Here is a 24699-nt window from a genome sequence, read left to right as displayed (position 1 = left end):
TAAACAATTTAATTTGAAAACGTTAAAATTTTAATCAAAAAAACATTTTATTTTTCTAATTGTTTTCATATAATATATATATGTGGGCTTACTTTCATTTTTTCTTATTCTCTCTTTTATTTCTTTTTTTTCCTTTTTTCCCTTTTTTTCCTTCTTTTTCTTCTTTTCTTTTCTTTCTCCTTTTTTTCATTTTTTTCATTTTATAATATTTTCTTTTTTTTTTTTTGTCATTATTTTTTTAGTTTCCAAAAATGTTCCAATTGTATTTACAACAGTGTATTCACAATTCTTTTAAAAAAATATAAGTATTTTATACAAGTTAAAGTACTGATAACAAATTTACATTGTGATTTCATGTTTAAATATTTTCATTTTGATTCTTCTTTATTTTGTCTTTAAGTGTATTTTAACATATTAGCACATTTTTTATGATAAAATAATTTTTATATTTACAATTATGTTTTTTTTTTAAGAATAATATTTTTTAATTAAATGTATTTTATTTTGTACTCTGATTTCATAAGAAAAAAAAAAAAATTAGAATTTTACAGCAATCTGTATTTTCATTAGCAATTAAGAATATATCTAATTCTTTATCTTACAATTTTATCATTTTTAAACTTATATTTTTTATTAATACATTGTATTAAACAAAATGCCGAGATTACAAGGTAAAAACAAAAAAGGATTATTACATCATTTATATAAAAATTTTAACTTATTATGAAGGAAATATCTTTTTATTTAATGTTATATTATAATGAAGTACCTGCTTTTTTTCTTATTTAACGTTTTAAATATATTTTTATGTGCTTTATATATGTAAATATAAGAAGGAACTAAAATTCTAAGATGTGGACACTTTGTTTTAGTTATGATATATATATATTATATTTATTTATTTTTTTTTCTTTTCAGTGAAAAGAGAAAGTGATCCTGGAGTTAGCACTGCTGTGTCATCTATTATGCAGCATCAAAACTTTAAACGTATGTTGATGTTTGGATTAAGATCTTTATCTGATTTTTGTAGTCCAACATCAAAAATATACAAAGAAAATGCATATGATGCTTTGGATAGAGGTGCTGTAGGGTCTATAAAAAATGCAGTAGTTAATTATAAAGATGATGATGACATTCTTTTTTGCTCAAGTAAAATATTGTGTGCTATGTCTGATTACTGTTGTACTGAAAAAGATCAAGAAGCTTTACAAAAATTAATAACGGATGGTGGTGTAGATGCCATAGTAGAAATAATTAAAAGTTCCCCATCAGATCAAGAAACAGTAAAAAATTGCATGTCATTTATTGAAAATATGAATGAATTAAATGTTCAAATTGAAGGAGGAGAACTAGGCATTGGTTTATTAAATGTTTTTACTTCTAATACATATAACACTAAATTGGGAAAGGGAATAGCTTGTGCTTTGTCAGTTGCAGCTAAATCTTCTTCTGGCGCAAAGGCCTTAAATGATGAGGGAGCACATCACAAGTTAATTGATCAGTGTTTGTCATTTCAAAATTTAAATGATGATGTTGCAGCTATAGTTGAAGGAGCTTTTGATACAATTAAAAATATGGCCGCAAATGGATATGTAGACCCAACTTTAATTGAAAAATCTGTACTAATTCTAGATAAATTTAAGTCTTACCCTAGAGTGGTTTCAAAAGGAAGTGATGCTATGAAATGTGCTGTAGGTCCAGAACAGTTAACAGATTGTTTAAATGTACTAAAAAAGTCTGAGCAAGGATCAAAGGAACAAGATGCTGCATTAGAATTACTGAGTTCTCTTTCTTATATTTCTTCAATAACGGATAAGGTTGTTCAATCTGGAGGAATACCTGTACTTATAGAATTAATTAATAGTGGTTTACAACAATATGAAAGTAATCCTGAAAAAATTTCTCGATTAGTAGCAGGAGCATCTAGAATGCTAGGGAGAATTTCAGCTAATCCTCCTCATGCTGCAATTGTATATGAATATGGAGGTATTGCCTCGCTTTGTACCGCTTTGTCATATTTTCCTAATGATCCCGAATGTGCAAGTGCTATATGTTACGCTTTAACCCCGTTTGTTTCTCGCTCCAATTATGTTTCTGAAATAAATAATTATACATTGTTTGCTTCTCTACTTCCTATATTATATGGTTCATTGGAGTCAGTTGAATTAGCAAAGGCTAGCATGGAATGTATAGCTTCTGCTTCAATGATTAATGAATTCCATGAACATATGGTGAATAATCAAGCAATAGAAATTTTATCAACATGTATTCAATATCATTTAACAGAAACTGATTATCTTTTAAATTGTCTTACAGCATATTTTAGGTTATCTGACTACATAACGTCAATTGAATCAATAAATCAATATGGAGGTGTGACAGGAATTGCTGATGCCTTATCAACAGTAACTAGTGATAGAAAAATAGCAGAAATTGGACTAAAATTAATAAGTAAGATGTTGACTGCCTCTGATGCTTTAAGTCACATGAGCAATCAGCATGTAGTTGATGCTGTGTTAACTATTATGTTAGAAAATGAAAATGAAGAAGTTATAATCCAAGAAGGAACCAAAATTATGGAAAAATTGGCCACTGAAAATGATTGTCAAAGACATATATCTAATTTAGAATCAGTTATTAACTCAGCTGAATCAAATCCTGAAGATGCATATAAAACTTTAGCAGCTATTTCAGGATTATCAAGAATACAACCCTTAAAAAGCATACTAGAATCAAAAAGAGCTGATTATTCCGTTTTTAATGCTATTAGGGCATGGATAGAATCACCTAGATTTAACGATCAAACTAGATTAATTAAAGCTGGATTAAAGACAATAAAGATACTAAAATTAAATTCATCTTCTATGATACATGAGGTAATAGCAACGATAGTTGATATAATGTGTATTACACAAGTAAAAAGAATTGCAGAATCTGAAGAACCAGATGAAAACATTTTAATAACTTCTGCAGTATGCATTAATGATTTAACAAAAGTAAACAAAATAAGCAGTGACACTCTTGTAGAAGCAAGTTTAGATAGTATATTTAAATTAATGAAAAAATACTCAGATTCTCGTTTAACTCAAACGAATTTACTTGCAGCCATAAATAATATACTTCTTAGTAGTGACAGGATAGGTGCAGATATTTTGGTTAATAAAGGATATGTAAAGCAAATTGTTAATTATCTTCAAAAAGTTCCTATGTATGTTGATGTGCAGATAATTGGATTTACTGTTTTAGCAAATTTAGTTAAAATTAATCCTGAATCAATTGAAGTTTTAAGAAAAGCAAATGCTCTAAGCCCTCTCCAAACCGCCATGAGAACACATGTAAAGAACACTAAATTAAAAATAACATGTGCTCCTCTTTTGGCGTTGTTGATGCCTTTAGATTCATTATCAAAAGAGATTGAGGAATTATTAAAGTTATGCGATAATGCTATGAAAGAAAAAAATATTGCAAAATTGCACGAGTGTTTAGTTTCCTTAAATGAATTGCTATTGACACCTGAAGCAAGTAAAATATCTGCTCGTTGTAATATAGGAGAATCTCTTTTTAATATTGAAAAATGGCTAAAAGGTAATCCTAAAGCTGCCGATTCAATAACTAGTAAAGATTATGATATTTTAGGAAGAAGCTTATTTGATGCTACTATATCAGAAGTTGCCCACGCCTGCATCAATATATCACAAACAAGAATTGGATTAGTTCATCTAACTAAACATAAGATGACCTCTGCATTAATAGAAGCATATGATCTATTACAGTTTCCTGGGAATGATTACACAGAAGAGGCTGTTTCTAATATATTGGAATCCTTGAGTTTACTAATGAAGCATGATATAACAAACGCTGATACTGCATTTAATTCAGGAATGGTTAAAAAACTGTGTACAGGAATAAATCATTTTGCAGAATCTGACGTTGTTATAAAAAGTACTTGTGGATGTTTAGCTTGCATGTGTACAGATGGAAAGCGTGTGAATCAATTAATTAGTCATCCAGAATATGAAGAACTCGTTTCTTTAATTGTAAAATTATTAGGTAACTCAGAAAAAAATAAAAATTCTAGAGCAAACGCTATAAAAGCGTTACACGAACTATTAAGAACTCATAAAGAAGAAATTATAGTACATATATCTAGTAAAACACCTGTTATCGATAACTTATTTAAAATTATGGAAGAATACCAAGATTATCTTCCTATTGTTCAAGAAAGTTCAAAATGTTTAGCAATTATAGCAGATTATGTTACTCTAGAAGAAAAAATGAAAATAGATAAGCATTCTGCGATAAAAATAATGGTAGGAAGTTTAAGTCAAAATAAGAATAATGAAGAAACTGCATTAGAAATATTGAGAGTTTTAGTTAAACTATGTAATGCCAATGACAAAATGCAATTAAAAGAGTTAGGTGCTATTGATACAGTTTCTGATGTTACTATGATCCACAGCGAAAATGAAGAAATTTCGAAATTGGGAGGTGTATTGTTTTCGTATATGGGAGCTGATGAGCAAGTAAAAAAATTGATGAAATTAATATTAAATGTTAAAAATGATGATCCTGATTCAGTGCAAAAAATAGATAACTTGACTGGTAAATTAGAAATTTTTTTGAGAGCTCCTTTAGAAGATCCTCAAGATGCTTTGCAATACACTGAAGTTACATTACAGGTATTAAATGAATATTTAGCTTCCGAAGTAGATAATGTTTCATTACAAGCTAATGTAGCGTTAGTTACTAAAAGATTAGTAGATCGCGTAAAATATGATTATGAAGATCAATTGGGTTCATGGGTAGTAGCTTCAGCAGGAACTTTAAATCAATATACAGATATGATTTCCAATAAAATAGGAATATCAAATGCTAAATTTGTATCCCCAGTTTATAGTGTTTTAGCTGGATGTATTTTGAATCCATATACGAAACAATTGGTAATGGATAAATTGCCGCAGCTATTAGATAGTACCTATGAAGCATTGGAACAACATAAAAATAAACCAGAAGTTGTACAAGGAATATTCGAGTTTTTAGAACAAGTAGCAAAAGATGAAGAAGGTGCTAAATTGCTGTACAAACAATGGAATGGTTCAATGGGAAATCTTATAGACCAAACATTAGTAATTATGGATTCAAATAGATCAAGTGACTCTGTATGCATACCTGGAATGAAATTACTGGGAGCTATTTCAGAAACAGCGAATTCTTCTGGATATGCAAATAATATGAATACTGAACGTATAATACAAAACTGCGAGTTGTTGTTAAATTCAAGTTCAAATAAAGATAGAACATTGGAATTTATTAATTTAGTGGATAAAATGATCTTGGCTAATTTATTAGATGAAAAAGTAGCCACTGACGCATTAAAAAAAATTGGCGATTTAGTAACTGAAGAAAATTTGTCTAGATATTCAGAACAGGATAGGGTAGAAATTATGAAAGCATATGCTGCATTGATAAAAGATTGCGCCGAAACTGGAATATTTTTACATATTTTACCAGTAGAAAAGATTAATGCGGTAAATAATTTAGCAAGATTAATAGAATATGCACAAAACCCAGAAGTAACTGCATCTGCCTTAGAAGCATTAGGAATAATAGCTTCTTATGATACATCTATAGCTGCAAAAATCTTAAGTTCTGCATTACCAATTGTAATAGAAAATAGTCGAGATAATATATTAAGTGATATAGGAGCAGCAGAAGCATTTTTACAAGCTTTGGAAAATTTGTTATTGAATGAAGGAATAGGTCGCCAACTTGCTAATAATAAAGAATTATATAAATTATTTGAAGAGTTAGAAAATACTCTTGAGAAGAGAAGAGGAGAACTAGGTGATGATTACGTTGATAATATGAAAACTAGAATTAATAATATCCGTAATGCAATAAATGATGATAAACCAAGGGAGAAAACTTGTAAAGATGTATATGATATTCTATCACAATATACAACCAGTGGGACACCTATTAATATTTTACAAGATCCTTCATTAGAAAAAGAAATGGATTTTGTGTTAGATCGATTAAAGATATATAATAAGGATGACTTAAAACCTACCACGGAAGCAGGAATTGATCATTCTTACGGTAATATGGCAATAGAATTATTTTGTGAAGATGGAGAGAATATTTCTGAACTTGCAAAAAAAGGATTCCATACTAGCGCTTTTCATGTAATAGTTAAACAAAGTAGTGAAAATGTAAAACATTACTCATGCCGTGCTATGTGCGCTTTTACTAAAAATCCAAAAGGTTTAGAAATAGTGAAAGAAATAAAAGATTATCCAAATATTATAAGTAAATCAGTAAATGATTTAAACATGGATAAGACATTAGATAAAGAAAATAAAGAAGAGTTTCTTAAAAGTCGTGTTTTGTTGATAGACAGAACAGCCTACAATAGAAATGTATATGACAAGACAAATGCTGTTCATAATTTAATAGAAATATGGAATGACTATGATAAAGGTAACTATACTGTTTTACTCCTACGTCATGTTTTCCGTTCCATGAGAAAAATTGTGTCAGATGCACATGTTCAGACATTATTAAAAGCTGGTGTTTTAGCTCGATTAATAAGCATTATAAATAATCCACAAACAGATAAAATTATATTTCCAGATGTTTTATTTTTAATTGGTAGTTTATCTGTAGTAAAGGAAATAAAAACTAAAATTGGAGAACTAAAAGGAATAGAAGCGTGTGTAAACTTATTGTTAAGATCATTAAATGTAGAAAAAATGGAGCCAACAATAACAAACTGTTGTTTAGCATTAGCAAATATGTGTATAGATCATAAAGCAAATAGTTCCATTTTTTGTAATTTAAAAGGACCAGATTTAAACGTTAGAATTTTAAGAGAATATAGATCTAACTTTGATGTAACCAATGGCGCATCTGTTTTACTTTGTAATATTTTGTTTAAAAATGAGGAAATGAAGAAGCATTATGGTAAGAATGGTTCTCCTGCGGAGTTAGTACAATGTTTAAAAAGTTATGACGGAAGTGATGATAAAAATGCAGTGAGGTGTATTGAAAGTTTATTTAAAGCCATTTCCAACTTATCTTTATATACGGCAAATATTCAATACTTCTTAGATGCAAAAATTGAAGTATCTTATGAATCTTGGTTAAATAAATTAAATGAATCATTTCCCGATGCACAATTAGAGACAGGTTTACGTACTTTATCCAATTTGGTTATGGAAAATGAACAAAGAAATATGAAAAATTTTGGAGTTACATTAATACCTGTATTAAATGTGTTAAAGCAAAATAGAGAAGATACGAAAGTAATATTTTTGTTATTAGATATTTTATGTTCCTTGTGCAGATTAAATGAAAATGCTAAAATGTTTGCTGATAATGGTGGAATAGAAACAACGATTAATGTTATACAATTATATGATTATGATATTAATCTATTGGCCTTGGCAATTCATTTATTAAGTAATCAATGTAAAATTGAATCAAGTTTGCCTTTATTAGTGAAAGCAAATGCATTCGGAATTTTAATTAGCTGTATGGAAGCAGATACTGGAGAATTTGAAATGACTGAATTAGTTGTTGCTTCGTTAAGATGTGTTAGGCGTTTGATTCAATCAGAAGAATTGGCTTATGAATTTTGCAATAGCGGAGGTGTTCCATCAGTGGCAAATGTTATATGCAAATCTATTAATCAATCAATTGTAATGCTAGAAGTATTGCGTGTTTTATTATGTGTATTATATTATACACAAAATGTAGAAGGAGTAACAAACGAATATCCTGAAGAAGAAGAAGAATTGCATAATGCAAAACTAGGAGGTTGGTATAATATTAGTATGGATAAAGAAATGATAGATTCAATAATACAAGCTGTATTAACTTGTGCAAATGAAGAACACCACCAAAAGCAATTAAGACTACAAAAGGTATCTCTCGGTTTATTAGCATATTTTGCGTATCATCGATTAGGGATTATTTCAATGACAGCATCAGGTTTTGATGCTTTGGCTAAGGAGAATTTAAATAATTTTGGGGGAGATGCAATAATAATGCAATTATTGTCTATATGTATAGATAACATTGCAATGTATTCAGCAGAAGTATATGATACAACCATCACTAGAGATATTATAAAAGGATTTAAGAATGGATTATCAAAAATGAACAATAAAAAAGAGGATAAGCAAATATTCCAGAAAGTTCAGCTCACATTAAATGCAATGAATTCAGCAGAAGATCCATTAGATGCATTTAAGGATACTCTATTAATTTTTGATTTTAGCTTATCAGAATTTGACGTAGATCCTTATGTAAATGGTGTTCATGATTTACCATCTAATATAAAAGATACCTTAAGAAAAGGTGGTTCTTGCAAAATATTTTATAACAGTGATCAAAGACAAGCATTTAAATGGAAAGCAAGTCAAGATTTAAGTACTTTTGAATGGACAGTTGGAGAAAACTTGGAAAATATCTTTAAAATATCTATTGTCCGTATAAAAAATATATCTAAAGGATTATCTCATCCAACATTAAAAGCATGTAATAAAAGGGAACCTAGAAAAGTTACTACAAAAGTAACTTTATGCGTTTTTGGCCCACCAACTGAGGAATTCCCAAATGGATTAGAATTACCTATTAAAACAAAAACACAAAAAGAGAGAGATGCATTCGTTGATTTAATTGTATTGTGGCGTGATGCAGCTAGTTATAATTATTAAATTGTTTTAAAAAAAAAATTATTTTATCTTGTACATACAGGAAATAAAAAAATATAATTCTGTTCTTTAAATCGTAATATTATATTTATTTTTTTTCTATGTCTTTTTTTTTCTTTTTAAGACTTATTTTTTTTTTCTTGTATTCTTGAACATTTATAAAAAAAAAAAAAAAAAAAAATTAAATATATAAAAATGTATTCTCTTTAAACATATATAGGAATTTGTAAAAGAATGTGAGCATCCTATAAGAACTATTTATTAAAAAAAATTATAAAAAAAATTGAAATATTATTAAAATGTTGTTTGTATTTCAAAAATAAAAAGAAGAACAAGACTTAAAACAATTTTAAAAATATATATTTTCTCATGAAAAATATCAATAATAATAGTTTATATATATAAAAATAATTTTAACTTTAAGATTTATATGAAGTTATTTAAACTTTATTTTGTAATTTTCAACTTTTTTTACATTTCAAGTATACTGCAACATAGAAGTTTTAATTATATTACAGAATTATATATGTACTGTTTATGCTACTGAATTTTATTTATTTTATTTTTTTATACATTTACTAGTTTATTTGCATATTTTATATATTTTATATATTTCTATTATTTTTTATTTATTTATTTATTTATTTTTTTTTTTTTTTTATTATTTAAAATTATTTTTATTGTTCACATAAGTTTATTTTATTGTAGTCTATTTTCAATTAATAATGTAATAAAAAAAGTGGTTAAAATATTTTTAAAGCTTAAAATATTATAAATAAAAAAAAAAGTTAATATTATTTATTGATCTATATATATGTTTAAATGATTATTAAAAAGATATTTTTAATAAATATATATATTAGAAGTATTATTAAAAAAAAAAAAATGTAAAAAAATATACTTTAATCTTTATTATCCATATCGTCATCCATTTTCGGTGCTAAGAAAAATTTAACAAAACCTATTTTTAAAGTATCTGCGTCAGGTGAAGTATCTTTTATTTCATACCTAAATTCAATTGGTCTACTATCACTTAATCCCAGAGTAACAACATCTGACAAAATGTTAGATTTTGAGAATAAATTTAAATATTTAATAGCAAATGACTGTTTAATTTTTTTTTTTGATTTTATATTAACTCCTATGTCATCTTCGCTTGTTGAGTCTCTTGGTTTTAATGCAACTTCAGCATCCCCTACTAATCCTTTTGTTGTAAATTTAATGCTATTTGAATCTATTTCAATAAAGACAGTATCTGAGAATTCAGATAAATTTCTAAAAATATTAGTTAATTCTTTACTACTTAACTCTACTTCTGCATCAAAGCCTTCTTCACAGTCAGGTATATTTAATGAATCTAATTCAATTGACATTAATTTTAAAGAAAAGTTTGTGACTTTGTCTTCCTTGTTATTTTCAAATACAAAATTAAGATTGTCTTCATCATCTTTACTAGATATAACAACAGATTCATTAGCGGAACATAATTTAAAAACTTTATTTAATGATGCAATATTAACACCTAAAACTCTTTCACGGTCACATCTATAATGTGAAAAACCAGAATCTAATAAATGTAAACTAACTAAGGATACATGATTTCCATCTAATGCTTGTAATTTTAACCCAGTTTCATCAGCATCAACATTTGCATCATTTACTAAATCTTTGATACATTCAAATAATTTTTTTAAAATAGATGCATTATTTAACTTTGCTTCTAACATTTTTATCTTTTTGTAATACTTATACCTTTTCTTTGAATCAATTTATATTTTTTTTATAAGTTATATATATATATATATATTTTTTTTTTTTTTTTTATTAATATCTTAATTTTAATATTTTGATTTTTTTTTTTTTTTTGTTCCCTATTTTTTTTAGTTTAATATTTTAAAATTATATATTTTAGTTATTTTTAGAAATATATATTCATTTATTTTAATTATTTTTGTTAAATACTTTTTAAATGTATAATTATTGTATGTATTCTTTTAAATAATTATTTACTCTTACATATTTCCTATTTTACTGAAAAAATTATGAAATAAAAAAGGGGTGTTTACTTATAAAAAAAAAAGTGTAAAGAATTTTTTTTTTTATATTGTTTATTTTTTCTTAGAAAAATTTAAAGAATAAAATTCAGGTTTTTTTTTTTTTTATCTTGAAATAAATATTTGATATAGAATGAGAATAATTTAAAGTGTTTTTGAAGTCAGAATTATTATAATATTATTACTATATTTAAAAAAAAAAAAAGAAAATATATTTTTAGCCTTTAATTTTTGGTTTTTTTTAAATTATTATATTTATTATAAAATATATATTTTTATACAAAGATTTTATTTTATAAAATTATATATATATATATACTAAAAAATATTAACTATAATAGTTTGTTTTTCACATAGATTTTTTTGAGCTTAAAATAATTTTATTTATTTAATAAGTGTTTATATCTTTATTATTTTTCGTAAATAATTTATCTAATTCTTTTTTTTTTTCTCTTTTCAATATAACTTTTTTGTAATTACTTAATATTTTTAATCAGCACTTTTGAACAAAAAAAAAAAATAGTAATAAAATAAGATGAAAAAAAAATAACTTTATCTAATACTTTTTTGTCTTTCCAAATATAACTTTCTTTGTTTTTTTTTTATTTTTTATACATATTAAAATTTAATTAGTTTTGAGATATCTTTATTTACATAATATTTTTAGAATACATTATTTATAAAAATTACTATACTGTATTTAAGCAATTCTCCCTTTTCTTAAGTAATCCATTTTTAAACTAATGTATAAAAAGACGAAAAAACAATACATATTTTCTATTTTGCGTTTATATATAAAAATAAGAAAAAATAAAGAGGCAAGAATAAAATTACGAAAATACTATATGGAGAGTTAAGACAAATATATATATAATAAATAGAAATAACTTGAAAATATGGCATCACATTCTATTTCATCCTATTCAAGAATTTTTAAAAATTATTATTTAAAATAGTATTAAAAATAAATATAGATTTATATAATAATATATTTTTCTCATTAAAATTTAATATTATTCTTTCATCTAAAAATTCTCTAAATTTTAAATTGTAAGGATAACATAAATTTAGAAAAAATTCTCAAAGTTTTACTTATTCTTTTTTATTATATAATATATTTAAAATTTTATAATATTATTGTTTAAGAAAATAATTTTTAATATTGTGCATGAAATATTAAATAACAGCAAATGTATTTTTTAATTTAATATAAAAAATTTAATCATTATTTCATAGATATTTCCTAACTTTTCTTTCATTTTAATTTTTTTTATGTTATTAAAATTGTAATTCATTGGATTTTATTTTATGAATTATTAAAATATATGTATTTATTTATTTTTATATTATAAAGGAAAATTATTAAAATTTTAAATTAATAAAAAATACTATATTTTTTCTATTCTAAAATAGGTCTAGAGTCTTGTAAGTTTCATTTAAAAAAAAAAAAAAACGTTATTTATTTAAAATATTAGTAAGTGTTATAAATAATTAATAAATACGTTTCTCTGATTTTTTATTTATTATTTCATTTTAGTAATTCTTTGTACCCGATAGTCCTTTTTTTTTTAAATATTTAATTTTGATTAATTCTCTATTTTTTTTTATTACTGTTTTAATGTTTTTATATGTCTCGTTGGTTTCTTACAATAATTAAAAAATGAGAAAAATTATAAACAATTATCTTTAAGTTTACTACCAAAAGTTGTAAGTTCTCTAGGTTTCACTCAATTTTAATTAAAATATAAATGAGAAAATACAGAAAAAAATGCCTAACAGTTTCTAAGAGATTTTTTTTTTTTTCAAAGTGAGACTACATATTTTATATACTATGTAATATTTTCCTTTTTTTTGGCTTTTTTTTTTTTTTTTTTTATTACATTTCAAACTTTTTGTTCTATTTATTTATTTAATTTTTTTTTTAAGAACAAATTTAAAAGCATGTAATAAAGTAAGCATACTGCTAGTAAGTGAATAAAATACTCTAGGTAGTTTGAATCTTGAGAATTATTTTATTTTTTTTTTTTTTTTTTTGCCATATTTTAATATAATAATTATTAAATTTGCTTTTTTTTTTTTTTTTATAAAATATAATCTAAAGAGTCTGTTTTCATCATTTTCTTAAAAATAAAAAAAAAAAATGCAATTTTTATAATAAATAAATAACACATTGTGTAACTTGTTTATATATATAATTTTTGAAAAAATGAAAATAAATGTGCAACCTAATACTATAAGTGAAATAGTACCAAAATTTTGTAATAGTAAATTATATGTTAGAATAAAAAATGATAATAAGTTCAATAAAAAATTAAATGAACAAGAAAAAAATGAAGTAAATAAAGAGAATGAGAAAAATCAGGGAAATTTATATACTCCCTCTCAACTAGATATATGCGATAAAAACTCCCCTATTATGTCTTCGAACTTATATGGATTTAGTAATTTAATAAGTAATTAAAAAATGAATAAAATTAAAAAAAAATAATATTTATTAAAATTAATAAAAATTATATTTTTAAATAAAATAGTTGGATAAAAAAAAAATATATAATAAATTTTTTCTTTAGTTAATGTAGGTTTATTTTTCTCTTTGATTATTCCAGTTGTTAATTTTTTGGAAAAGGGATACTTTCTAGATACTTCAGTATTTTAAAAATAAAAATAGAAATAAAAAAAAATTATTTCTTCTTTTTTTCAATATAATAAAAATTTGTAGCATACAAAATAATTTTTCAAGAAATTCTTTTTTTCATTTTTTTATTCTATTATCTTATTTTTTTTTTTTTTAGTTTTTAAAATCAATGTTTATAAAATTTCCTTTATTTGTAATAAATAAAAATTAAAATTGTGAAATATAAATAAAATCACCTATTTTATTTATTTATTTATTCTTATTTTTTTTTTAGATTTTTCTATGTCTTAAAATATTTCTATTTTCTTTCATGTAGATAAAAAAAAAAAAGAAAAAAAAATATAAACATATATATATAAAATATATTACAAATCTGCACATCAAAATTATTATATTTGTTCAATTAGTTTTATTAATATTTTTTTCTTTTTTTTTTTTTAGAACATATTTTATATATTATTTATATAGAAATAAAAAAATTTCTATATCAACACTACTAATTTTACAAAGTTTTTCAGAAATATGGATAATAATATTTACTTTTCTTAGTTGCATATATATTAAGTATTAAATAAATATAAATATATATGTATATATTTATATATAATGAAATAGAGAATTTTATATATATATATATATATAGGTTTACAGTTATTCCATGTGGATTTGTCATTTCAATATCTTACATATTTTTTATGAAAGTAAATTTTTAATTTCTTATTATTTAAAAATATATATATTTGAAATATTTATTTATATTAGATTCAATAATATTTAGGAGATATTGTACTATAAAAATAATTTATATTAACTTTTTCTTTTTTTTCTTTTTTTTTTTTAATATATGATTATTTTATGTGTATATTTTTATTTTTTTGTAGATGCACTCTTATTTATTTACAAATTTAGAATATACTAAAAGAAATCCAAATGATAATCTTGTTAATTATAAAAATGTAACTTCAAAAAATTATTTATAATTTATAAATTATGATGTTTTATTTTACCTATTATTTTTGTTCTGTAATATAATATTTATTATTATTTTTCTATTTATAGCTAAATATAAAGAATTATATAAATTTTATGATATGCCCTTCTTTAATATATAAATTTAATTTCAAAAGGTTTCCAATTTTTTTAAAATAATTATAGAAAAAAAAAAATTAAGAATGAAGAATTTTTTATGATTTAATTCTTTTTTTTTTAATAGAATTAAAAAATTTAGACTTAAATATTTTACTCAAAAGATTATATGTTTGTTATTGACTGTGGTATGTATATATATATATATATATATTTATTATTTTATTTTTACACATTAAAATTCTTCTTTTATTTTGAAATATGACATCTTATTTATATTAGATTATAGAATATACGACATACACTGTTTTCATTGCACCAACTGTATATCGCATAAATAATATATCATTTTTTGAAGCAGTAATAAGGTGAAAAACATATATATATATATATATATTTAAAAGAAAAATGTAATTATTGTTAATTCAAAAGTTTATTTTTGTTTTTTATAGATTAATATTCCCATGTTTAGTAATTTTTCTCTCATCCTTTTATTTAATATTTGAGTGCATTTGTAATTTATTTGCTGAAATAACGAAATTTGGAGAAAGGGAATTTTACCAAGTATATAAATGATTATTTATTCAAATACATATTATATAATTTAAATATATTACATATCTATTTATTATTTTATAAGGATTGGTGGAATAGTACAATATGGTACGAGTTTTCAAGAAAATGGAATAACGTTGTTCAAGCTTGGTTGTTTAAGCATGTTTATTTAGTGGCAAAAAATAATTATAAGGTTATATAAATTTTTATATACTTTTATTACTAAACGATTACGATAAATTTTATATAAATAAAACAAGATATAAAAATTTCAACAATACAATTTACAAACAATTTTTTATTATAAATAGAATATTTACTAAAAATTCAGTATATATTATAATTCAATTCATTGATATTCCATTTTCTACTTTTCTTTTTTTTTTTTGGCAGCTAAATAAATTTAAAGCATGTATCTTAACTTATCTGGTTTCAGCAATTTTTCACGAATTATTAATGGTGAATAAAAATATATACTAATAATATAATTAAATTATCTTATAATAATAAATATATATATATAACAAGCAAATTGAATAATGTGAATTTTTCTCATATTTCTTTTTTTTTTTTTTATATATATATATATATATAGATAGCTTGTTTTCATACATGTAAATTTTATTTATTTTTTTTGATGTTTTTACAATTCCCACTTTCATGGTTAGGGGAGAACTTTTATAAAAATAAACCAATAGGAAATGTAATATTTTGGTCTAATATTTTATTAGGTAATAAAAAATAATATACATACCCTATAAAAAAACAATTTAAAGTAACTTTATTTTTTTAATATTTTTTTATAGGAATGCCCTTAATATTTATTCTATATGCTAATGAAATAAATAAAATAAATTATTATTAAAATAACTAATGTAAATTTTGTGTTATTTCACAAATGAATTTTTAATTTGGAAATATTTTAAAACTGTACATATATAGATACAATTAATCATAGGATAATTACATTTATCTTATAAATAATTTATAGGCGCTTTTCTTTAAATTAAAGCAAAATACATATAATATGTAACGCTTTTTTCTTTTTTATTATATTTTTCCCATGTATTAAACAAAAATACTTACAAAATAAAATATGTTTTAAAATATATATTCTAATTAGAATTAGTTTTTATTGATTTTTTTTTTCCATTTTTATTTTATATATAACTCTTAAAACTTAGGTTATGACACTTTTTTATAATTTGACTTATAATTTTAAAGAATAATAAAAAAATAATAATATTTCTTTATTTTTTGAGTAAAATATATATAAAGAATTCATTAAGTTATAATTTAATTTGAGAAGAATTTACTTCACTGTTTTATTTTATCTCTTTATTAATTTATGCTATATAAAAAAGAAGGAATTTTTTATATAAATCAATTTTTTTTTTATATGAAGAGTTCGATTTTATAAATTTTCTTTTCATAATTTAGAAATTATAATTTTTAAAATGAAATATATAAAAAAAATTTGTTTAATATTTCTTAAAATAATAAAATAAACTCATTTTATAATAATTTTTTTAATTTTTTTAAAGACCATTTAAAATAATTAAATTTGGAATGAAGCAGAACTTAAATTTTTATTTTCTATAAAATGGTGTAAATTATATATATTTATTAATATATATAAATAATTAAATTTTTATGCAATATAAGTAGTGCATGTTTTATATATTCATTGAAAAAAATAAAATAAAAACAAAATAAAAATAAAAATAAAAATGAAAACAAAATAAAAATAAAAATGAGAACAAATTAAATAAAAAAATAAAGATAAAAGTAAAAATAAAAATAAAAATGTTAAAATATACTTTAGAAAATTACAATAAAAAGTATATTTAAACACTATTATTTTATGAATTATTTTTTTCCACTATTTTATTTATTTTTTTTTTTTTTACCGGCTAAAACATTTTTTATGATCCTACTTAATTGAAATTACAGAAAAGAAGATATTATCTGACAATAAATATAAATTAATAAGAAATTATTTAAATAGTATGAACATTTTTTCAGGTAATTGTATGAAATTTATCAAAAATAATAGGTTTTTATTATAACGTATATAGTAAATTAAAAATAAATTTAGTAGAAAATAATTTTCAAAAAAGTGCTCATTAAAGATACATAGATAAAAAGAGATAAATAATTATATATCAAATAATAGGAAATATAAATATAGTGATAGGGAATATTAAAGAAAGAGTAAAAATATTAAGAATAATTGAAAAAATAGACTTATTTCAATAATATTAAAAAGTTTATTTAAGAATATTATGAATAATGGCAATATCAAGAAGTAAAATAAAATATTTGTTTGCAAATGCAACATTACAATCTTATTATCCCACTTCTGAAATGTTTAAGATTCCCAAGGCAGGGAATGCACCAAGATTATATAATGGTCTAGATCCAAGAAAAGTTCATAGTTATCCATGGGTAGATATTTTTAAAACAAGAACAATAAAAGAAACTGGTTATCAATATGGTAATTGGGCAGGCCCATCTATTCATTCAATGACACCTGACGAATTAGTTACTTTTTTTAACAATAAAGATTATTTAAAACATTTTACATATAAACAAATTTTAAAGGCAACTTTAGGCCAATTCCAATTTTTATTTCTTTTAGTTGGTTCAATAGTAGCTACTGTTTTACCAATTTTTGCTTTTACGATGTATATACAAAAATTTGAACCATTAGAAGTTTCAATCGATCCTGATGAATATTACAAGCACTTTCATTGGCATTATTATGGTGGAGAAATTGATCATCATGCTTTTTCTCAGTATCTTGAAGCTAGAAGAGCAGTTAGATATAGAAATGCTGATGTAAATCCTATTGATTGGATACCCCCAGAATATAGAAATGAAGAGGAATAATATGTTTATGTATACTTAACATATATTTACATTAATAATACATTTATGAGAAAAATATAGAAATATTATATGCAAATTAGAATTATAATTCTTTCTCCTTTTTTATCTTAGTTTCATTTATATATATATATATAATTGTATTGTATTTTATCTTATTTTTTTTGTTTTTTAAAAATATATATTCTCTTTAATGAAATATATCATATAGAACATTTCTTTGACTTTATAAATATATATTTGTAAATACCATTTATAATACTAATAGACATGTATACCTTCTTTTTTTTTTGTAAAGTTTAAAATATAATTCCTTTTTATTATTATTATTATTATTATTATTTAATGCTTTTATTTTTTATAAGAAATACAAAATTTGCATAAAAAAAAAAAAAATATATTTTACATTTCATATATTTTTATTGAAATTGCATTTTAAAAAATTATAATTTATATTGTATATATTGAAGTAAAATATATTTTTTTATATAATTTTATAAGTTGTGGCAAATTCTTTAAAGCATTTAGAGGAGAAATTAGATAATTTTTTTTTTTAATTTTAAAATGTATAGAAGTATATTCAGAAAAAAAAAAAGGAAACAAAATAATTGAATAGTTTTATTTAGAGTTATTCATATTATAATGTACACATATTTTTAGTTATTGAAAAAATTTGTTACAAAAAAAAAGTTAAATTAAGATTAAAGAAAGATATTTTATAGGATATTAAAGAAATAAATAAAAAACATTATAATTAGCTTCTTTGTAGATATAGTGAAAAAAATTAAAATAAATTCATTTTATTAATTATTTATAAAATTAAGAATTATATCAAAATAAAAAAATGGGATACATTTAATAGGAAATATGGACAAAATGAAAGAACAAAAAAGTAAAATTAATCTAAATATTTCTAAAAGTAGTTGTGTAAAGTTTTTGTTTTGTTAAATTTTTTTCTTCATTTATGTATGAATGCTGTTCATAATATTTTTATATTTATCAAAATTTTCTCCTTTTATTTCAAATAAAGCATTTACATTTTTTCTTCCGCTAACTATATAAAATAAAAATGTATTTAGAAAAAATCATATTTTAGATTTCAAAAAAAAAAAAAAAAAAAATTATAATATTATTATGTATAGCAACTTTTTTGTATTACTAAAAAAAAAGAAAAACTTACTTTTACACCACTTATTTATGTTATCCCTTAATAGACCTAATATACCAATTGTTTTGGAGCATTCATCGTCATTTCTGAAAAAAAAAAAATAATCATTAATATAATTTTTATAACACTTATTAATCTTATTTTTATTTCAATAATAAAATAAATATGAAGTAGAATAAGAAATTATAAACAAAATATTTTAGATATTGATAAATTATATGTACTTAAATATTTATTATAAATTATTGTAATCTTTGAAAATGTAATTATTTTTAAAACATCTTTATATAAATATGTAATTTCATATATTACTCTAGAAGATGCATATTTTGAATGGCTTCTCTAAATGCTTGTGCTGCCATTTCTATAGCAAAATTTGTATCTTTATCCATATCTTTATGAAGAACTATAAAAAATTTCAAAAGAAAAAAATGTTAAATTTTTTTTTTTTAAATATGCGCTATTATATATATTAACCTGATAAACTAACTAAAAGTTCTAACATTGTTGGACTAGAAGGGGGTATCTTTATTTTGTTTGCAATTCTTAAGGCGAAAGAATATGCTTGCAAGCTTTTTTCATGTAATTTTTTCTTCTCTATATTATGAAATGTATCTGCAGAATATCTCATAATATCTCCCAATAAATGATAGTAAAACAATAGAATTTTCTAAATTAAAATAATAAAACAGAAATATATAATATTTTGAGGGAAGTATAAATTTATAATATCATAAATAAATTCTTCTTTTTACAATATAAAAAATTTATTACAAAAATGTAATCAAGTAAATTTAAATCATTTATTTTCATTTTTATGATAATTTTTATTTTTTTCTATTATGTAGAAAAAAAAAAAAAAGAATTTTTACATCATCAGTTGTTCTGGGGATACATTTTATTTTAATGATAATGTATGCAGTTTTTTCAATGGTTCTCATATCTTTATTTAGTTTGGATTTTAGCAATTCTGCACAAGCTTTTTCTTGCTCTCTAGATTTTTCATTTGATATTATATTTTCAACTATTGTCTTTTCCTTTCTTTTAACATTCAAAGCATTCTTAAAAGAAGATCCCTAAGAAGAAATTTTCATTTAAATATATTTAGTCTTACATTTTGTTTTTAAGTCATTATTGAACTCTATAACACACAATTTTTTATTCAATATTATTTATATCAATTTACTTTTAATTACAAAAAAGAAATTACAGTAGTATTAATAAAAATGTAATCGTAATAAAAGTTTTTTATTTGTTAATTACTTTATTTTGTATCATAAATATTGAAAAAAAATAAGTAAACAAATATATATATATATATATAAATGTGTGTATACATGCTTTTTTAATAAATATTATTTATTTATAACTTCTCATTTGTTTTATATAGTTCAGAAATATAAAATGCATTATAAATATAATAAAATGATACATATATATATATATATTTTTTTTTTTTCAGTTTTCTTCTTAGAAATTGAATATATTTAGGAAGAATATATAAAATATATGAAAATTAAGCACCATTAATAATGATTCTTTGTAGTTTAAATTATAATTTTCTACATTAGAAGATTTAATAGATGAAACCATTTCTATATTTTAGAAAAAAAAAAAAAAAATGGGTTAATCATGATATTTTTTGTTATAAATAAAAAAAATTAAATAAAATATATTTCATATATTCTAACCATCATAGAATCCAAGATTATCTAGCATTTTTAAACAATATATAAATTCTTCCTTGTTAGGTAATAAAACACCCTTAATATTTGTCTGCATTTTGTTTGCTGATGGAATAATATTTATTTGCATGTTTTTTAGATAATTTTTTTTGGTAATTTTTCATTATTTCTATACATATTATTCACTTGTCTTATTTAATAAAAAATTTTCACCAGAAAAAAAAAAAAATATTACTAACATAAAAGTTCAGAAAAAAAGTTAAATAAAAGAGAACAATTCTTAATAGGAGATGCTTAGAAACAATTTTTCAAATAAAAAAAAAAACACGAACAATAAAAATTTTTAAAAAAATTATGAAAAAAAAAAATTCAAAATTCAAGTAGAATAAGGAAAAATTGAATATATAATAAAATATGATAGAGTAAATTTTTTTTCACATTAATTTAGTTTTATTTTCTGGTACTTTAAAAAAATATATCAAAAATATACAAATACTTTTTACTTTGTATTATAAATATAGTAAGCATATATATATATATATATATTTATAGATACATATTCAGAGTAAAATTTATATATTGATATCTCTATAAATAGCCTTTTCATATATATATATATCTCATATTATTTTTTTAAAATAATTCAGTTGTATTAATATTTTGACAAAAAATACAATTTGAAACATGCATGAACGAAAATGACAAAAAAAATGTTGTAAAATACTTGTTCACAAATTTATTTGCTTACACATTTATTAACATTTATGTTTTAACTTGCTGAAATATTTTTTTGTTATATCTAATTAATATTTTTTTTAGTGTTTTTTTTTTAAATTTTTATTTGCAGCTAGTTGATCATTTTTTTTTTTTTTCTCCTACAATTTTTCAGTAAAGCTGTAAAATATTTTTAAAAAAATAGATTTATAGAGATTTAAATATATATATAAATATATATATATTAAAGAAATAGAATGAAAATTTCTTAAAAGATATGAGTATAAAATTCATGTGCGTGTAATTAATTTTTTTTGTTATTTTTAAAACTGTTTTTTTGATTTTATATGCATACTGCAAATCATACAAATATCTGAAAATTCCATTTTAAAAATTAAAGACTTGTTCATTTCAAATTTTATGAAAATAAAGATCAATAATAATTATATTAAAATATATTCTGAATTCTTAAAAAATTTATTTGTGTAATTACTAATGTAGTATTCAGGAAATTTTATTTGTTGGAACGATTTTTTTTTTCTATATATTTATGAGTAAAAAATTATATATATATTTTGGAGTGTATTAATTTTTTCATATAATAATTTTATTAATTCAGTATATATTTTTACTTTTTATTGTTTAAAGATATATTTCAAGTAAATAAATAAAAGAAATATTAAGACAACATTTATCTAAATATATAAAAATATATATAAAAAAATATTAATTACATTTTGATTAATGAGAAATAAAAAAAAAAAAAAAAAATAATTAAAATATAAAAAAATAGAAAATTACATTGAAGAGTATTCTATTTTTTTTCCGTTATAAATTTTTAAAAATATTATATGTATAATATCAAAAGGAAAAATGAAAAAAAAAAAAAGACATATATATAAATATATAGATTTTATGTTATTATCAATAATACTGGTAATTATAAAAAAAAAACTTTACAACATAAAAAAAAAAATATATATATATATATAAAACAAAGATTATAATTAAATAATTAAAGCAAACTTTTTACAAATTTTATTATGTATTACAAATGCAGAATTCATTTGTGCATTAAAATAGTGGAGTTACATTTTTTATATATAAAGATATATATTTCGAATATATAATCTATAAATTGTTGTTCATTTTCTTATACACGCATTAATTATGTGTTAAAATTTATGTTATACTCAAAAATTTATTATTCAATAATATGTTTAATCAATATTAGGAATATATATTTTTTTTTTAAATAATATATTTGACAAAGCTACAAAATTAAATTTTACTTTTAGTTAATCTATTTTTTTAAATGATTTATTATACTTATTTTTAGTTGCTAATAATAGAATTTACTGATTGTTTTTCTTGAATTTCTCTCTTTTCTTCATAATCTTCCTCTTTAGCGCATTCATCCTCTTTAGGTAATTCAGAAAACATAAATTCGTTTTGATATTCAATTAAATATTGTGTACTTCTTTTAACATCAATGAATAAATTATAAACTCTTCTAACGTCTTGTACAGTAACTTCTGTAGCTTTTCTTTTTTTTGCAACTAAATTTGCTAAAGTAATTAAATGCAAAGCATATCTTAAAGATGACTCGGATGCAATTTTGCATAATAATTCTTTAGCATATTCATCAATTTCTACATCTTCCTCTTCAGCTCTTTGTTCTAGTATCTTTAGAATATCTTCCTGCTTATAGGGATATGTAGGTATAATAAGAGTCCTATCTAATAAATCTAAAGGTATTCCATGAGGAGCTTTATAGTCTGTTCCCCTTATATGAGTAATACCTCTATTCGTTGCCATAATAACAATAGGAGACTGCTCACTTTCCAAGGCTCTATTTAAATAGGAAAAACATTCTATATCCAACATATGTACTTCATCAATAAACAAAACACCTGGAACAATTTCAGCTTTTTCATCTTCTTGCCATTCACTAATCTTCATATCAATATGTTCTCTAATTTCATTCTTAATTTCTCCTGTATCACCTGAAAATAATGCTAAAAATCCCTGGGTTCTACTATTTATAGCATCAATGTCATGTAGTGTAACCGTGTGAACGACTTCTTTTCTTTTTTGTAATTCTCCTTCTGGGCATTGAACAAAATTTGTATTAGGATCCATGGCATCATAATCTTTAGACCTAGCAAAAGACTTACCAATTTTTGTAATTTTTCCTGTGCTTTTATCAATAGAAATAACATCACCTGCAGTTATATTCTCTTTTTGTAAAGCATCTATCATTTTATTTCCTAAGTCATATAAAGTTTCCATTTCTGTGGTTTTAAGAATCATTTTTCCTACTTTTTTATTACCATTACTAATATCATTTTCATTATATTTTTCTATTTCAATTTCTACTACTTCCCCTTCAATTACTTCTGATTCTTCTTTTACCCTAACTCCGATAGATCTTCTAAAAGCCTGGGTTAAGGCTTCTGTTTTGCTCATTTCTAGAGAATAAACTTCTGAGCCCGAAATATGTGTGAATGGGGTATCTTCTCCTAATGCTTTAGCTATACCCATGGCAATGGCAGTTTTTCCAGTGCCAGGTTGTCCAGCTAATAAAATTGCTCTCCCACTTATTCTTCCCTCTTTAATCATTCTTAAGACAATACCTGCAGCTTTACGTGCACTCATTTGTCCAATCATACCTTCAGAACAATATCGAGCATCCAGGCAATCATTTAATCCTAAACCTCTAATATGGGAATGAGCTCCAATCCTTTCAATTTTTTGTATGTCTTTTACTTCTTCTAACTTCATATTGATATGAGCAGTAGTAATGATGATACTTAAATTAAATTAAAAGATAAAGAAAATATATGGATTTTCCTTTTCCTTATTTTTTTTCAAATTTTTATGTAAAAATTTATTTTTTATTAATTTCAATTTTTTTTTTTTTATTAATAAAGCGTTAAAATATGAAGTATACAGATATATTGGAAAATATATAAAATATATATTTTATTAGATAAATATGTGAAAAAACAACAAAAAAAAAAAAAAATAAGTAATAAAATTTTGTTTTTAAAACAAATATTTCAAAAAATAATAATTTAAAGTAGTTATTTATTGTTTGATTCCTATATCTTTTTTTAAAGCAATAATACTTCAATACCAAGTTTTTTTTTATATTTGTATTCTACATTTGCTATAATTAAATGGCTTATTCTGC

General features: G+C 21.7%; 6 protein-coding genes across 6 annotated transcripts; 3 read left to right on the top strand and 3 right to left on the bottom strand.

Moving 5' to 3' along the window:
* Positions 1-655: 655 nt before the first annotated feature.
* On the top strand, positions 656-8720 carry PRELSG_1108900 (conserved Plasmodium protein, unknown function; the record flags this gene model as incomplete). The annotated part of the gene is made up of 2 exons (XM_028677347.1): positions 656-671; positions 919-8720. The coding sequence occupies 2 exons, from the start codon at positions 656-658 to the stop codon at positions 8718-8720; spliced, it is 7818 nt and encodes a 2605-aa protein (XP_028533745.1).
* An 899-nt stretch (positions 8721-9619) lies between these two features.
* Positions 9620-10444, bottom strand: PCNA (proliferating cell nuclear antigen, putative; the record flags this gene model as incomplete). Its single annotated transcript, XM_028677346.1, has 1 exon — positions 9620-10444. The coding sequence occupies one exon, from the start codon at positions 10442-10444 to the stop codon at positions 9620-9622; it is 825 nt and encodes a 274-aa protein (XP_028533744.1).
* Positions 10445-12977: 2533 nt separating this feature from the next.
* PRELSG_1108700 (acyl CoA:diacylglycerol acyltransferase, putative) lies at positions 12978-15912 on the top strand (the record flags this gene model as incomplete). The annotated part of the gene is made up of 10 exons (XM_028677344.1): positions 12978-13224; positions 13342-13418; positions 14288-14362; positions 14466-14533; positions 14620-14680; positions 14775-14860; positions 14945-15056; positions 15133-15240; positions 15643-15778; positions 15854-15912. 10 exons carry the CDS (start codon positions 12978-12980, stop codon positions 15910-15912), a joined length of 1029 nt encoding a protein of 342 aa, XP_028533743.1.
* A 1427-nt stretch (positions 15913-17339) lies between these two features.
* On the top strand, positions 17340-17939 carry PRELSG_1108600 (conserved Plasmodium protein, unknown function; the record flags this gene model as incomplete). Its single annotated transcript, XM_028677343.1, has 1 exon — positions 17340-17939. The coding sequence occupies one exon, from the start codon at positions 17340-17342 to the stop codon at positions 17937-17939; it is 600 nt and encodes a 199-aa protein (XP_028533742.1).
* A 959-nt stretch (positions 17940-18898) lies between these two features.
* Positions 18899-20886, bottom strand: PRELSG_1108500 (14-3-3 protein, putative; the record flags this gene model as incomplete). Its single annotated transcript, XM_028677342.1, has 7 exons — positions 18899-18990; positions 19117-19190; positions 19417-19510; positions 19582-19774; positions 19977-20180; positions 20629-20699; positions 20796-20886. 7 exons carry the CDS (start codon positions 20884-20886, stop codon positions 18899-18901), a joined length of 819 nt encoding a protein of 272 aa, XP_028533741.1.
* Positions 20887-22838: 1952 nt separating this feature from the next.
* RUVB3 (RuvB-like helicase 3, putative) lies at positions 22839-24287 on the bottom strand (the record flags this gene model as incomplete). Its single annotated transcript, XM_028677341.1, has 1 exon — positions 22839-24287. One exon carries the CDS (start codon positions 24285-24287, stop codon positions 22839-22841), a length of 1449 nt encoding a protein of 482 aa, XP_028533740.1.
* Between the last annotated feature and the right edge of the window lie 412 nt (positions 24288-24699).

The sequence above is a fragment of the Plasmodium relictum genome (assembly GCF_900005765.1).
Source record: "Plasmodium relictum strain SGS1 genome assembly, chromosome: 11".
Taxonomy (NCBI): Eukaryota; Apicomplexa; class Aconoidasida; order Haemosporida; family Plasmodiidae; genus Plasmodium; species Plasmodium relictum.
This window is presented reverse-complemented; position numbering and strand designations above follow the sequence as displayed.